Genomic DNA, 16,903 nt, shown 5'->3' with positions numbered 1-16,903 from the left:
CTTTGTCCAGACATTCAGGCTTTGGGTGAGGGGACTTGTGCCCGACATCCTGCATTTTCTCAGCCCCTGCTTGTCTATTTTCTGCTGTACAGTCTGTCAGCAAGTCTGACATTTTCTTCTTTAAAATTTTAAGCAGTTTTTCTTTAAAGAGCTCAGAAGGAGTTTGAGTTCAGAATGTATCAAAGGTTGATGGCCCATTTACTCAATTCAAGGTTCAACCCTCAAAGCTACCAATAACATCACAGCAGGGAGGATGTTACAACAAACGTGGCCACTACTGGCATCACTGTAGGCGTGGCCAGTACTGTGACATGTCCCCTTCACCTGGAACTTGGACTGGAACTGAAACACCAGGGGAAATCAGACCTGAAACAATTAGTAAAATAATATATTGGTATCACACAAAAATAAATATATTTTTTTATCAAGGCACAATGGCATTAATTACTTAGTCAAGTTATTTTGACTGCAAAGCTGTATGCTTGTTTGCTGGTAAATGGTGTCCTTCCATGCATACTGTATACAATGTGCTTGCACAGACACTGTACTTGCTTGCTTGTTTTTGTCTTGATTAATTTAATATTCGTACTGTAAGTCATGTAAGAATTAAGTGCTGTCAATGTTACCTGTTGATGCAGAGGAGGTCATTGATTGGCTGTTGATGTGTGGCTGCATATGGGGTGGAGTGTATGTGTCATAACCCCTCCCATTTATTGTTGGACTGGTAGGCAGCATGCAGGAATAAGAGCTTTGACTTGATGCCTGAAAATATAAATGAATATTTGTTAGACAGTAACTCTAGTACTCTGGGTCACCACAGGGCTGGTAGATCGGGATAATAGGTCTGATATTATTATATTCATATGTTGATTAACAAATCAATTAGTAAACTAGCCTGTTGATAGCCTAAACTAAACTCTACAAACATTTATACAACAGAGCCAAATGGCAAGAACACATCATGGATGAAAGATCGTATATACCAGTCTATGTTACTGTATACAGGCTTACTATTAACGAGATGCAGAGTTAGTATTGATTTGATTGCATAAACATCTCAGTCATATACAGTACAAAGGATAATGGTATGGATTATGGAAATCCAGAATTAAGTTCTATTTCAGTTTCAGCTCCATTACAAGGTTACTTGTCACAGCGATGTGAGACTAATCACAAACACTTTCATACACTTCTCTATTCTTCCTTAAATCATTAAGTAAAGCAGTATGAACAATAAACAAGTGCAAACGGTCTTGTAAACATTGTGATCACATGTACCGTAAAGTCAGATTTATACAGTACTACTTCATTGAACGACGGAGTCACATGTCGTAAAAAAAAAAGATATTAGGGATGCACCGAAAGGAAAATTATTGTCCGATACCAAAACTGAAAATAAGGAAACACTTGGCTGAAAACCAAAAGGCTGGTGCAACTCTAGATGCAATGCGTTATGAGCTTGTAGATCAGTCCTTATCTTGGATTTTGGTGGTGACTGCAGTTGGTATAATCAATGTTTTTATTGTCTCCGCCAGGCCGAAAGGCATGACGAGAGACTATGTTTTGCACCCTGTCCGTCCGTCCGTCCGTGTGTGTCTGTCTGTGAACAGCTAATCTCTGGCACGATAGCCCGGCCACTGCGAAACTATGCACACACACTCCCTGGATGTCAATGTTGAACCTCTGGCCTGATTTTTGCTGATTGGCCTGTTATAGCGCCACCAGGAGGCCGATTTGTGCAAAAAAAATTTTGGATATCACTCCTACAGATTTTGTTCAAACATCACGCAAATCAGTACACAGTATCTCTATAGTCATGTGATCAACACAGATCTGTCCGATTTTTCATATTCCATCCTAATTGGCTAACATTGGCTTCCAAAGTTTGCAGGAGAGCTCCGTTTTGAACGAAATGACTCAAAACATGATCACAGCGTGCAATATCCGTGACATTTTGCACGCACATTCCCACTAGGCCGAGGAAGAAATGACACCCTTTTCACATTGGCCTGTTATAGCGCCACCAGCAGGTCTAATTTAGCAAAACAAAATGCCTCAAATCATGAATGCAGTGTCCGATTGAAAGGCCTGCGAAGAAATGGCACCCTTTTCACATTGGCCTGTTATAGTGCCATCAGGAGGCCACAATAACCTACCTGACCTGGCGGAGACCTGTGCTCCGAGGAGCACTTTTTCTAGTTTTTGACTGACTTGCATATTTACCACACTATTTTTAATGATTTTTTCTTTATGTTGTTGTTGTTGATGTTTCAAAATCGAATCGACAGATCGCCATTAAAGTTGTTATTGACTGGAGTACTGTAGGGCATTCAGCCTTAGTTCAGACTTACTTGCATAGGCAGGCTAGTTGCCATACTAAAGCTGGGTATGGCTGGTATGCTGTAGTTGTTGGACAGAACTGATTCTGTCCTCCCCAACATGGACCCCGATGAGAAGGAAACTAAAAGGTTGGGTGAACAGGGACAGAGAAGGGACAACAATAAGATGTTCAAATAAGAAATTGATCATAATAAAATCACATTTATGCTTCAGTGAATATAAGTATTGAGCGACATGTCACTTGACAAAAACGTTATTTTCAAATGAAGAATTTGTTGTGTTTGAAAATACATATATTTTCTAGTTCCAGTACCTGGTGTTGCAGGCTGTGGTAGTGGTTGGTACACATTTGTATTGAAGCTACTACTAATGGGAATGTGGTTCGAGGAGTTGGAGGCCTGGCGTCGTTGATTTCTCAACTTCTCCTCTCTCCTCCACTTTGCACGTCTGTTGGAAAACCACACCTATACACAACAAAATCCTGTGTGTTAATTTAACTCGGAGACCTTTTCGTGTCCATTTGTACTAGTCTGGCATTTCCAAACTAATACACAAATGTGCCAGAATTAAATCTCTCTCTCGCTCTGCCACATTTGTATTCCAGTCTACATCCGAGTTAATGACACAACTAAATAATAACAATAGTGGTTATTACAACGGCTAAAACTTTGTTTGATTTTAAACTGAACTGCTTCAGTTTCAATAAGTGTCAACATTCCATCCAGTTCATTAACACCCATTATGTGTGTCCAATGCCCATACTTAAAGGGATATTTCACTTTCAAAAAGACCTTGGGTCATTTTATCGTCTACTCAGGCTTTTGTGAGCCCCTCAGACAGTTTTTAAGTTGCTTGATTCAGTATTTAGATATTTGATATTCATTTTATCACCCAATTTAAAAAAAAAAGTGAAATATCCCTTTAACCTTTTGTACATATTTCTCACTCTTCATACCAGTAACCTGTAAACTGATTGTATGACATTCTATAGTAGTTGTGTATATCTGTCTGTCTCTTATATGTCATCATGATTTGTGTGCATGGGGAACTCATTTGAAACAAGCTCTGTGCTTTTATGAGTCTTCCAGTTTAGTAGACCTTGTATTGTGAATTTGTACTTCCATGTACTGTTGTTCTCATGTCTTACTAAATAAAGTACATCAATCAATCAATCAAACCAGTTCAACAAATCACAGAATCTGGGAGATAGAGATATTGATTGATCGATGGCATATTGATAGCAATAGAAAACCTACCTGTATTCGTGCTTCTGGCAGATCTATTTTAGCTGCAAGTCGTTCTCTGGCAAAGACATCTGGATAATGAGTTCTTTCAAATTCTGAAACAAAAACACATGTTAGGTCATTATTAATTTAATATCATGCAACGACACGGAAATAACAGTTTATAGCAGTTTTATATGAACTCTGGCTATAGTGAGATTGGTCACTGTCATATATGTTAATGTGGTGCCATCTTAGGCTGCTGGCAAGGCAAGTTTATTTATATTACACATTTCAACAACAAAATCTAAAATAACTAATTAGCTGAAATAAAACATAGAAATGAGAGATTAAAGTGCAACACAAGAAATAAATCCAAAATATCTGTAAAAATGCAGTGGCAAACAGAACATTCTTTAGTTTTGATTTGTGCAGCTTTCTCCGAGTTATATGTGGTGCATAAAACAGTTACAATTGCTTCTAACTCAGGATCCAAATGTTCACCTTTCTCTAGGGCCTCTATCTGGTCCTGTGTGAAAGAAGTTCTGTTTCGCTGGAGTTTCCTCTTGAGCTGAAGTCTCATCTGAGTCTCTTCTGAATCTTCTCCATTAGAACTCACTGAATTGGTGTTTTCAACTCCCCCTGTCTGAGGACAATCTGGAGGGAGAGAGAGAGAGAGAGAGAGAGAGGGAGAGGGAGAGGGAGAGAGATGTGATTTAGAGACCAGGGAAAAAAAGCGTATGGGCAAGTGTTAAAAAAACGTCCTAATTTATTTTTAGCATAGCTGATTAATTGCTTCAAGGACCCTCATCTAAGCTTTACTAATAATAGTGCTTCGCAGCCCCACTCTTCTGTTCATTGTCTTTTCAATGTGAATCCAGTTTCAATCAAGTGTTTGCAGAGCCTTTGAGACGAGTCCTCTTGAATGAAGAGGAGAGCTGCTTTGCCCTGTAACACAATGACGAGTCACTTCTCAAGAAACAAACGCATGGAGTGTTTTTTGTGTGTAAAAAGGTGTCCCTCTAGTGCTTTTCAGTTTGGAGTTATTGAAAGACTTCTGAGGCACTAAAGGTAATAGATTGAATCAAAGTTAAAAACACACCGATGTGTTTAAGTCATTAACCCATTCAATCCGGGAATGCATATACTGTAGGCCTACTGTGTCCTTTTAGATTTTTAGCTATAACCATTATTTTATACTTTGGCTATTAAAAAATAGCAGATATAGAAGCCCATAGTGCGGCACCGAGTTCCGTGCTACAAGCTTGTAGATCTGCTATTAAAAAAAAAAGAATTGTAAAAATGTTTGCTCATCTTTTTCTGTTTTTTAAAGCAAACATTTTCAACACAAATCTTTGCTTCTGGGGATTCTACACATGTCTTCTAAATCCTACAACCTTATGTTGCTATGTTCTCAAACTTGTTTCATGTCAAGGACCCCTAAAATGTATTTGTCCATACATGGTCCATGGACCCCATAAGCAAATATTTGAGTTAAAATGTATACAGTATATATTCAATGATTTGTACACATTTTCACGATTTTCACTCCAAAAGAATAACCAAAGAAATCTAAAGTGACACAGATGCGTTCCCGGATTGAATGGGTTAAGGCCTTCATTAGGGCAACTTCCCCTGATGAAGGCCATAACCACGATGATAACCATGATGTATATGTACTTCATCATATGGATGACATTGCACGGTCAAAAGTTTAACAGACACATGGCGCTGCCTCAGGACTCTCAGGATTTTGCAGTACAGCGTGTCCTCCCAAATACATGCAGACCTCACCCTGTGATACACCAGGCCTGTTCCCTGTCTCCCACCTGCTGTCAAACACCATGAGCTTCGCTGCAAAATCCTCACTGTTCACTTAACTGTCAGGATTTCGCAACATACCTTGATTCCCTGTAAAGCTCTTCAGACTTGAAAAGTCTACCTCCCCAAAACGACCCGATGCCCTAGCCTGATACTCAGCCTGAATTTTCATTTTGTTTAACTCCATTATCCAGTCTGAAAGCCCTCTCAGTGCAGCCGTTTTCTGAGATGGGGGTGTGGCCAAAGTGGCTCTCTTTAGAGATTGGTTCATGCTGGAATTATTATCCCGATTGGGGATACCTTTCTATGCCTTTCTACAGCGTCACCAGACCCTGAATGCGAGGCTAGCGATTCAGGGGCTGGAGCCAGGCTACCGATGCCCAGCAGCACCCTCCTTCTCAGCAGTCACAATTCAGAGACTGTGCTAGTCTCTGAACTACATTTTTCGCCATTTTCTGTTTTCTTCAAAACACACTTTTTGCTACTACTACTCCAAAACAATTATCTCTCGAGTCATGTGATCAAGATTGCGTCATGTGATCAAGATTTGAATATTTAATTGTTTTTTTTAAAAGTACATGCTTTTGAATACTTAAAGCTGCACTATGTAACTTTCCTCTTCTGCCCCGGATTTGAACCCAGTTTCCTGCGCAAGTCCTGACATTTTTACCATTGAGCTAATAGAGCCGGCTGTTTGCTCAGGGGATAAATTGAATCTTGACCATCAGGTCAAAATTCATGTCAGATCCTGTGTCTAGGTGACTTAAATGTGATTTAAAGGTGATTTAAATGTCTCTTACAACCACCCCAATTGTAAGTTATACTGTATTAACATACTCTACCATACAGATTACAAAATAACATTTTATTAATTAAAAAAACATTGCATAGTACCGCTTTAAATATTCTTAAAAGAAAATACTCCTTTAACTCAAGTACAAATGTCTATTAGAATTTAGACTAAGTTAATATAGTCAACTGACTCACAACATTCACATGAATTGATTCACAAATGTTGCACAATGCAAACTGTCAAAGTAGCCACACATTAGTAAGGTTTTTCAATAAGACCCCCCTGGTATAAAATAAATATATACTGTAAATCAAAGTGATGGGATCTCCTGTGGGACACTTGGATCTTCTCATCAACAGCCTGTGATTTATTCATGTGTCCCTCTCCCACCATGAAAAATAATGGCCTCCACATAGTGGATGTTACAGCTTGTGAATGAGCCATAATAGTCAAGATCACCATGTAGGCTATGTTACATGCGGTACATTAATATTAACCACAATTGAGAATATGCCCGGGGTCTTGGTATAACCAAACCATGGACTATACAATATTCAAAACCTTTTATAAGAATGCATGGCAGTTTAGAATGGTAATCTAGCTTAGAATCATATTGGATGCGAGGCTGACTCGAGCTCCCAATAGAGTGTACATCATCTGTGGTGCTAGCCTAATTATTCATTATCCCCAGTAGATCAACAGTGACTGTGGAAAACAGAATGAAGGCATTGCTTAGTGTCACACTCAGTCAGGCGGAAACGGAGACAAATGGGACGAGACCGCACATGGCTGCTGCAATAGGCAGCCTTTTCACACACCCACACCCACATGAGCAAGCGCATGCACATGCATGCACGCACACACACGCACACACACACACACACACACACACACACACACACACACACACACACACACACACACACACACACACACACACACACACACACACACACACACACACACACACATACGTGCGCACGCACGCACACACATACGTGCGCGCACACACACACACACACACACAGACACACACAAACTCCAGAGCCGATTAATACAGGAAAGTCTAGTTCTGGGAGAAATGCAGTCATATGTTTCATGTTTGATAATTAATATACATGTAGTAGTACTGGAGGAAGAGTGGCAGAGTAGAGGTACTGTAGTAGTACACAGTAAAATCCTGAGAGTTAGTGGCAGTGGTATTAGTATTGTTAGTGATTGTAATTGTGGTAGTATTATTATTATTAGAGGAAACAAGCCCCTAGGGCTTTTTGTGTTATCCTTTTTTCATCATTGTAAAATCGTACCACTGTACTATTTGAAAACTGTTAATAAAGTATTCAATCAATCAATCAATTAGTAATTGTGGCAGTAGTATTAATACTAGTGGTAGTGATTGTAATACTAGTAGTAGTAGTTTCTTACCAGAATTTGGTAGTGTTGTCCCGGGGTACCATCCTGACCGGCCTCCCCAGTTTGTCTGTCCATTGAGCATCCTGAGTTTGTCAAACATCCCATCAGCCCCCACTGTCCCCATCTGCGGTTTGTCAGTGACCAGGTTCCTCAAAACACGGTTTATTGATGACACCTGGGAACAGAGCCAATGAATGAAACCACCATCCATTTAGTTTGTTATTGGACGATATAAAACTACAATCCAGGACTTTTTAAAGAAATAATGATGCACTATTTTAACCAGTATGTAAGGTAGAGTATGTTAATACAGTATAATGAGAACAACCGCAGTGGTTGGAGGTGGTCTACCTACATTTCTATTGAGCAATTTTGACCCTGGTACCAGGGTCATTGCCAACAACAGGTTGGCAATGACGGCCCACTGCACTGGACAAGATGTGCTGCCATCTTTATTGTAGTTCAGACATTGCAATTACCTCTCTCTGTCAGGAGAGGGCAACAACAATAGACATAAAACATACAGATTGTAGCTTTATTTTTATTGGGACTGGAGAAACTTACACTAGGTATATTATCATTAGTACAGACTCCTTCTGCCAGGAGCCTATCTCTGATCTCCCAGGCGAATATGGACGGACACTCTCTCTTGTAGTGGGCGATTTTCCCCACCACCTCGGGCGTTGCCACCCTGGGTTTACTCCCTCCGATCGCCCGGGGTCGGATGGAGCCCGTTTCGTAATAACGGCCCAGAATCTTGCTCACGCAGCCGTTTGAAACCTGGACATAAAGACACAAAAGACAAATCACACACATTATTCAAGACTGGTTGCTGGTTGAATGATGTTAAGGTTAGGAGGTGTTTGGTGCTTACGTTTTCTCTCTCCTGCAGCTGAACGCTAGTGTCAGCTGGACTCTACAAAACAAGAAATAGGGCGGTAGAGCAATATGCAAATGTACACAGTAAACGTTATAATGCCAACAATACCAATTTGTTCAGTTTTAAGGCATGATCAGCCTGCCTGTAGGCACAAGGAGGGTAGATCAAATAGAGTGTTACATGGATAAAGTATTTTTTTTTACATCAACCTGCCTCTACAGTATATGGAAAGCCAAGGTATATGTCAGTATAATATACTGTAGGCAGAAACTACAAAATACACAGTATACATTTATTTGATAGAAATATATATAATATATTTCATTGTCATCACAGCAAAGGAAAACAAAACAAAGAAGAAAGGTCAGGCAGAAGAGCATAAATACAAGCTGAAGGTTTCATGCAACAGTAATATAAAGATGAAAGGATAAACATTTAATGATTTGAAACATGAAGTTATAAACTCTGGACAAAAAGTCAGCCGTCAGTTATTATTCAGCCAGGCTTTTGCATTTCGGTATGGGTTAAGCACACAATCTAATGTACGGAGTATGATAATAACATACCTGTAATATTCGTGATATGTCACAGGGCCGAGCCCCACTATGGGCAAGCTCCACTATCTTCTGCCTGGTAGAATCAGGTAGAGGTCTGCCATTCACAAACACACCTCCCAGCTGGTTAACTCCACTATGACCTACACACACACACACACACACACACACACACACACACACACACACACACACACACACACACACACACACACACACACACACACACACACACACACACACACACACACACACACACACACAGGGTTGGGGTGGTTCACATTTAGCTCACTCATCAGCACTTGCATTTAACCCATAAAGACCGGGAACGCATCTGTGTCATTTTAATATTTCTTTGGCTATTAAAAATAGCAGATATACAAGCTCATAGTGCGGCACTGAGTGCCGCGCTGAAAATGTGTCCAAATCTTTTGTAACATTTGTAACTCAAATCTTTGCTTCTGGGGGTCCCTGGAACAAAATATTTTGGAAATGTTCGCTATAAAAAATATATATATTCAAAGATTTGCACATGAGCCGCGCTATGAGCTTGTATATCTGCTATTTTTGAATAGCCAAAGAAATCTAAAATGACAGAGATGCGTTCCCGGATTCAATGGGTTAAATTGCTGTGCTTTTTATATGTTTGCAATGACTTCAGTTCAAGCATTATGAAGATATCATGGTGGGGACATCAGTAATGACGACAGAATTATGAATGGAATGACTGCAACAAGCATGAGAGGAGGCAAGCAAAGAGAAGAGTACATAAGTATAGAAACACCAAATCCTCAGCAAACCATAGAAAGCCTTTCCAGATCTATCCACAAGACAATTACTGTACCACACAATGATCTGTTATGTTATAATGATGTGTTATTATTACACGACCACCTCAATCTGTCTGTCATTATCATACACAAAGATGCCACTGACCTGATAATGGCACCTTCTTTGCCCAGTTAATTATTTAGATGCTCCTGTCATATCCCGTGATAATTTTGTTTTTGCATAATGTATTCTAAAAATCTTACACTCCACTAGTGCTAAGAATTTCTACCATTTGATGACACATTTTCCTAAACTTCATCTTTTGAAGGCATGTGATTCTCCAAATGGTATACGTCTTTACAATAATATCTGAAATTGATAAATTGCTTATTTGACAGGGTGTTTATCTTTTTTAAATGTATTGATGAGTAATGTAACATAACATATTACAGTTTTTCTCAATAGCTTTGGCTGATTTTACAAATGAACCTTAGCGTCCCTATTCTGGGCATGTCATAATAGGCTTGTAGATCGGCTATTTTTGGCAAAGAGATATTGTGTGTAGAGAGACAAAAGAAGGGGACCACGTATAGACCCCTGGGAGATCCCAGTCAACATGGTTTAAGTGGTTAACATTCTCTAAACTGTAGCCTAAGTGCATAACTGTTTTATTGGACAACTCTAATGCAGGTCTGCAAAATTAAGTAACGCACACAAAACATGTAATTAATGATTCAAAAAGCTTGTGCCAACACGACCAAAGTCAAACTTTGGTCGTGACCAGTATGACTTTTCATAAGTCATACTGGTCAAAATGGTTTTCAAATGTTTCTTATATTGACCTGTTTCCTAGGCTGTGTGTTTTCCACTTCCTGTCGATTTGATCCAATGAAATCCAATGAAACTGGTCAGATGACCAATGATATCCAATGAAATCGACAGGAAGTGGAAAACACACAGCCTAGGAAACAGGTGAATACAGTACACATGTCAGTGTATGCCAGCAATTCCTCCTGCTTTTCTCTAAGGCGTACTAAGTACTAAAGGTCTGTAAAACTGAAGCAACAGTCACTTTTTATCTCAAGCCCGGGTGCTCATTCTCCATCTAACGCATGGGACAATGGATATACAGGATAGATTACTATGTTATCAATTGAAAATTATAATGGTAAAGTTGGATAACTTCGCGAAGCGCATGGCTCATGCCCAAAGTGGTGAGTAGCCTACTTGAACAGGCGCTGCGCCAATTTTTCTAATCATTCTATGATAATATATTATCAATAGAGTTCAATAGTATTCTTTTGACAGGGTGGTCGAAGAGAGTCTGTGTTTTTATCTGTCCGCAGCTAATCTCACAAACCGCTGGACCGATCAGCGCCAAATTTCTTGTGCACTCTGCAAGGAAGTAACTCCCTGGTTTGTACACTGTGGCTCTATAGGGGGCAGAGCCGGTTTGTCTGTTTGTGGGCACTAATCTGGCAACCCCAGCGGGCTGAAACTTTACATAGAGATACCTTTTGAAGTGTTTTATTCTTTTTGATATTTAACTTTTTTTAAATACTTATATTATATTATAAATATTTAAGTTTTAAAACTTGAATTTTACAGGAAGTCAATGGAGAGGTGGTTTGGGCTGAAACTCTGCCCAATATGAGATTCCTGAAATCACAGTATTGACGTGATAGACCGTATAAAGGTGCTGTAAGTGATATTTCTTAATAAAATAGGTGTTAAATAGCTCTATAGTCTGATAGTAGGCTAATCATTGCTATAGATTTTGCCAGAATATCAATTTCATCCAAGAATTAGGAGAGAGAACATCTGAGCTATTATTATTATCATACAAGATACAGGGTAAACAAGTGAAATTGGAAGTGATAAAACAAAAATAGCAGACACTATAACACTGATAAATGGGTTCTCTCTCCTGACTGGATGAAATTGGTGTCTCACCTGAAAATGTATTTTCTGTTTTTCTAAAGAGCTCGAGAGATTTGGAGACAACTGAACAAACACTCTATAGCAATGACTAATATAGCTTAATCTTTTAAACAAATAGAATATCACTCACACCCCCTTAAACCCCGCCCTCAATCAACAGACTGGTGTCCAACTTCCAAGTGCCTGTTTCACTTACGCAATGCCAGGCAAGACAGGGAACCAAGCCAGTCTTCTATCCATCTATTTCTATAAATTCTTGAAATTTTGTTGTCCAGAACCACCACATGTAAAGCAAACATTAACAATTACAAACCAAGCGTGAACCACAAACCCTTTTGAAGTATAGGCAAATCTAAAAACAAGCGTCTAATAATTCAACGATGCATCAACTTTTGAATATAAAACAAACCCTATGAACACAAACATGCCACTGTGGATCAGCTGTGGATCAGTGTGTGCCTACAGGCCAATACAGCAAACAATAAAACAGAAAACTGAACGTTGTTTACAGAGGCCTCTTGGTGTGCTCACTCACATCCTTGCTTTCTTTCCTTTAATCCCTACTTATCTCCTTTCCTCCATCTACTACTTTTGAATTCTGGAGTTCCTTGCACCGTCGTCATGGCCTACGGCGCTGCACAATAAAGTCTTTAGTGTTAATTTAACTCAGAAGAGTGGAACCACATGGACCCGGTAAAGGGTTCCATTAGTTCACTCTTCTCAGTCAAATTAACACTGAGGTTTTTACAGTGGACAGCACGTCCATCCCAATAAATCAGACATGACATTTTCCACACATGTCCCCCATTCAGAGTTAAGCCCAATTATGTGTCGCACTTCGAAAATAGCCGACCTGCAAGCTCACAACGTGACGTGGATGTGACGCGGTACACATTTCTGCTATTTTTGCTGCGCGATACCATCGTGCGACTGAGCATAAATTAGACTTCAGTCTTTATGAAGATACCTCACCTGCTGTCAACAAGAAGACTAAACAATATCTTAATTATGTAAATTACAGTCTGGATAAAATGCATAAACATTAGCATATGTTTACGTTCAGACACCTGAAGACACCCTACAAACTGTCATAACAGTTATTAGTTCTTGTAGCACATGGCAGGAACAAATGTTACAACCACAATATACATATTCATTCTGAATGTGGTCATATGTAATTACACAAATCATTGCATACATATAGCAGAATTAGGAACAGCAAAGCTAAACTAAAATCTCTGAATTATCATTTCATCAAAATGCAAACAATATGTGTTTTTAAAAGTTTAAATAAGGACACTTAATTAACAATTAATAATATTATTATTATTATTATTATTATTATTATTATTATTATTATTGTTGTTATTTATTTATTTATTATTTCATTTATGTCCAGAGATGTGAGATTTTAGTCCAAATTTCTTATTTCCACTTCTGTGCAGGTCTTTTTTTTTTTTTTTTTTACACAGCATCCAGAGGTGGTGGTTTTATCTACAGGCTAAAGCTCTGTGCTGTGATGTTACAGAGATTAAGCAGGGATTAATATTAAATCAATTGTCCATTGTCTGCTAATGGCCCAGGGGAGGGGGGGAAGCATATTGCAGATTCATAAACCTCTCAACGTGGTCTTGATAAATCATACAACCACCTGCCAGCCACAAACACACCCCATCACATCACAGAGAGACAGATGCCACACAGCAATGTCCTCATTGTTAACTCTGAGAGTGTACAAATGGAACCAATTGGACCCATAGAAGTGCATTTGGTTCCAAACTATCAACCAATTTAGCTGGTTCAATTTTATACGAATGGGTTAGGGTCCATTTATTTCCGTTTACACAGTCGCAAGGCTAACGTTAACACCGATGATTTTGCTGTGCATCACATCACTGAGACAGACATCATGTTCACAGACATTGGATTATTTTAAGTGTAGACGCTCTTTCATTTTATCTGAACAGAGGTCAAATGAATAACAAATGTAACTTCTGTTTGAAGAATTTTCCCAAGGGTTATTATTGTTTGCCCTTTGTCTATGAAATCATGTTTCTCTCTTTTTCGGGTGGATCATTTTCCCCGGATAAATTTTACTCTGTCATTTCCCAGTCTGAGATCATGTTCAGCTTCTGTTTTAGGGTTGAGTATTTCCCCTTCTATAAATCTTAATCACACTGCCATTTCCCAGAGGTATATAAGTCCAGGCTTCTCCTCTATTGACAGAGAATTAATAGACAGACATATGGAGTCAATTTGGCTTGGTCCCTCAGTGTTCTCACAGGGGAGTTGATACACACACGCATGCACGCACACATGCACACGCGCGCACACACACACGCACACACGCGCACACGCACGCGCACGCGCACGCGCACGCACGCACGCACGCACGCACGCACGCACACACACACACACACACACACACACACACACACACACACACACACACACACACACACACACACACACACACACACACACACACACACACACACAAAGGCCTTTGGGAGCAGCTCAGAGCAAGACACAGCAACCTTCAATTTAAATTACCATCAAGTTCATTCACACCAGAACTAACAGCAATTAACTTTCAATTCAGGGAATGGGTTTCCTTCAGCCTTCGAACATCTTATCCTATATTTTATATAATCTGTAAAATCACCACAGGCTGACTTCCAAGCAGCCTATAAGGTGTCTGTCATGCCTGAGATGAGAGCTCACAGGTGAGGATTAGGAGAAGTGCAGATAGTCAGTGTCTGTTTTTGGTGGTTCTAAAACTTCCATCATGTACATGGCAGGGGTTTAGGCCGACTCACTGTATAGACCCCTGGGCCTTAATGACAGTTATCTTATTTTACTGGTATTATTATCAGGGACCCCTAAACTCCCAAACAATTGTGTGAAATATTATTTTAGGCTTACTGAGCAGAACACACCTTCAAAAGATCAAAGTCAGAACCAATTTAAACAGCCAGATTAGTTTTCAAGGTAAAGGTCTGTCAATTACATTTATAATAATATTTACCTATTTAATTACCCTGTCAAATAAATGATTACGACCGACACGCCAAAGACATGAGAAGGAAATCCCCACACCCCATATTTAAAGAAAGATCCACTTCTTAAATTGACAGACTGTAAAGTGAATTGCTAGCAAGTAAGATGACAATGAGTTCAGGCCATCATGTGTCTGCAAGCAAACACATCACTATTGTCAACCCAAAGATTTAAACAACAAAAACAAAGTCAGATTTCTGGGAATTATGGAGGAAGAACATCCGTTTTCCCATTTAGACCGTCTAACCGTAACTTTTGACTTTTCTGAAACGTTCTAAAAATAGCAAGCTCCATGCAAACTTTCATTTCAAGCAAGCAATAATAATAATAATAATAAAGTAACTTAAAAAGCTGCAGTTACAAGGTTTTCACACAACAGTAACAGTAATGTACATCCAAGGTAGGGTGGGAGCAGATGGCAGAAGCAGTGCATTGTGGGATTGGTATTGGAAGGAAAAGAATGATGGGACGGGAAGAGAGAGAGATCATCTTAATTTATACTCCATCACACGATAGTGTCGCTTGACCAACAAACTGATATAAAAATTAACAACGTGCTGCAATGCAATGTGTTGTTAGCTTGTAGATCAGTTCTTTCAGGCAAGCGACATCATCATTCTAGAGAATTAATCAGACTAGAGAGAAAGAGACAGACATACATACAGTAATGTATTGACTGATTAGAAAAAGAAGAAGTCTCTCACACACCTTCATTACAGACGGCATACACCTCTTGTCCCGCAGTAAGAAAAATGAAATCATTTATTTTTCATTGTCATTCTGAACCAGTATCTAGACAACAAGTATAGTCGTTGTACAAAAAGAACCCAACTTCTATTCTCTGTTGAGATGATAGATAGATCAGAAAGTGTTTTTCCCTTTCTAAGCTAAATTATTACCACATTAATACCCGTAGGTAAAGTCAGTTGTAACTCAGTTTCTTTAAACAGAAAACACATGCAAACGCAGAGAGATGGTGAAGTGAGTGTTAAGGCTGCATGTAGTGGCACCAGGAGCATTTTAGGGTTTTAGGTGTTTGGTGCCTTGCTCAAGGGCACCTCAACCGTGTCAATGAGGTGAAATGACGTCTCTCCTGCTACACTCTATATACTGTGGTCCGTACTGAACTCGAACTGGCAACCCTCGGCACCCAAGCCAAATCCATATGGACTGAACTACTGCGCTGAGCTTTTTTTCTTTCTTTTTTCAACAGATATATCTTTCCTTGCAGATATTCAACTAGAAAAGAGCAGATCAGGTGAACTGATTTTACTACAGACGAGACACCCATCTGCTATTATTCATTATCGACTCAGGTGGAAAACAATTACAATCGCCCACCTGTCTCTGTCATCCACCTCTCTGTCCCTCTTTCGTATGTCATGTTCTGCTGATTCATATTTTTATAGCAACATGTTACATTATAAAAATATTTTGCAGTGGCACAAAAGTTGATCTGCATGTTTTAATTATGTGCTTTATATGGTATCGGTATCATTTGCTGCCCTTCCAAACATACCTCAGCTATTAGCCCTGTCTCTGCATCTCTGAGATGTTTAGCCCCCATGACTGTCTGTTCTCATGTTGATTTGAATCGTTCCTGGGTTGTACATGCAGCAGTTGTGAACAATGTGAGCATATTACCTCAAAGTGTATGAGTAATAATTGTAAAATATTGCATGGGGCAAATACTTTTTCACAGCTGTATTAATAGGCTAATACATACATTTAGATAGATAGATAGATAGATAGATAGATAGATATTTAACATAATTAAACATAATTCACTTTAAATACATTTGGAATATGTAGAATGGAATGATAGTAAAATATCAAATAATTAATACCAATGATTATGGATTTGTGACTTACTGTTTTGCATCATGGAGGCCACACCAGTCTCCCAGCTGGACCGGCTACTGTAATCTGTTTTAACAGAGAAATTAAAGATGTATTAGTACATTATAGAATAGAGACAGAAACAAGACACCATTCTGAGATGAAGACACACAGCCAAGTCTAGCTCCTCATAAGAACCTTTTGGTTTTGACATACTGTAAAAACCCATCACTGGAAGACAAACATGTTTTAAAGGTGGAATCTGTAG

General features: G+C 39.2%; 1 protein-coding gene across 1 annotated transcript; it reads right to left on the bottom strand.

Moving 5' to 3' along the window:
* Positions 1-283: 283 nt before the first annotated feature.
* Positions 284-16,681, bottom strand: LOC311047370 (paired box protein Pax-6-like; the record flags this gene model as incomplete). Its single annotated transcript, XM_084060064.1, has 10 exons — positions 284-366; positions 627-762; positions 2,352-2,461; positions 2,654-2,804; positions 3,597-3,679; positions 4,068-4,220; positions 7,603-7,765; positions 8,155-8,370; positions 9,037-9,167; positions 16,669-16,681. 10 exons carry the CDS (start codon positions 16,679-16,681, stop codon positions 284-286), a joined length of 1,239 nt encoding a protein of 412 aa, XP_083916190.1.
* Between the last annotated feature and the right edge of the window lie 222 nt (positions 16,682-16,903).

The sequence above is a fragment of the Gymnoscopelus microlampas genome, assembly GCF_963454915.1.
Source record: "Gymnoscopelus microlampas genome assembly, chromosome: 6".
Classification (NCBI taxonomy): domain Eukaryota; kingdom Metazoa; phylum Chordata; class Actinopteri; order Myctophiformes; family Myctophidae; genus Gymnoscopelus; species Gymnoscopelus microlampas.
This window is presented reverse-complemented; position numbering and strand designations above follow the sequence as displayed.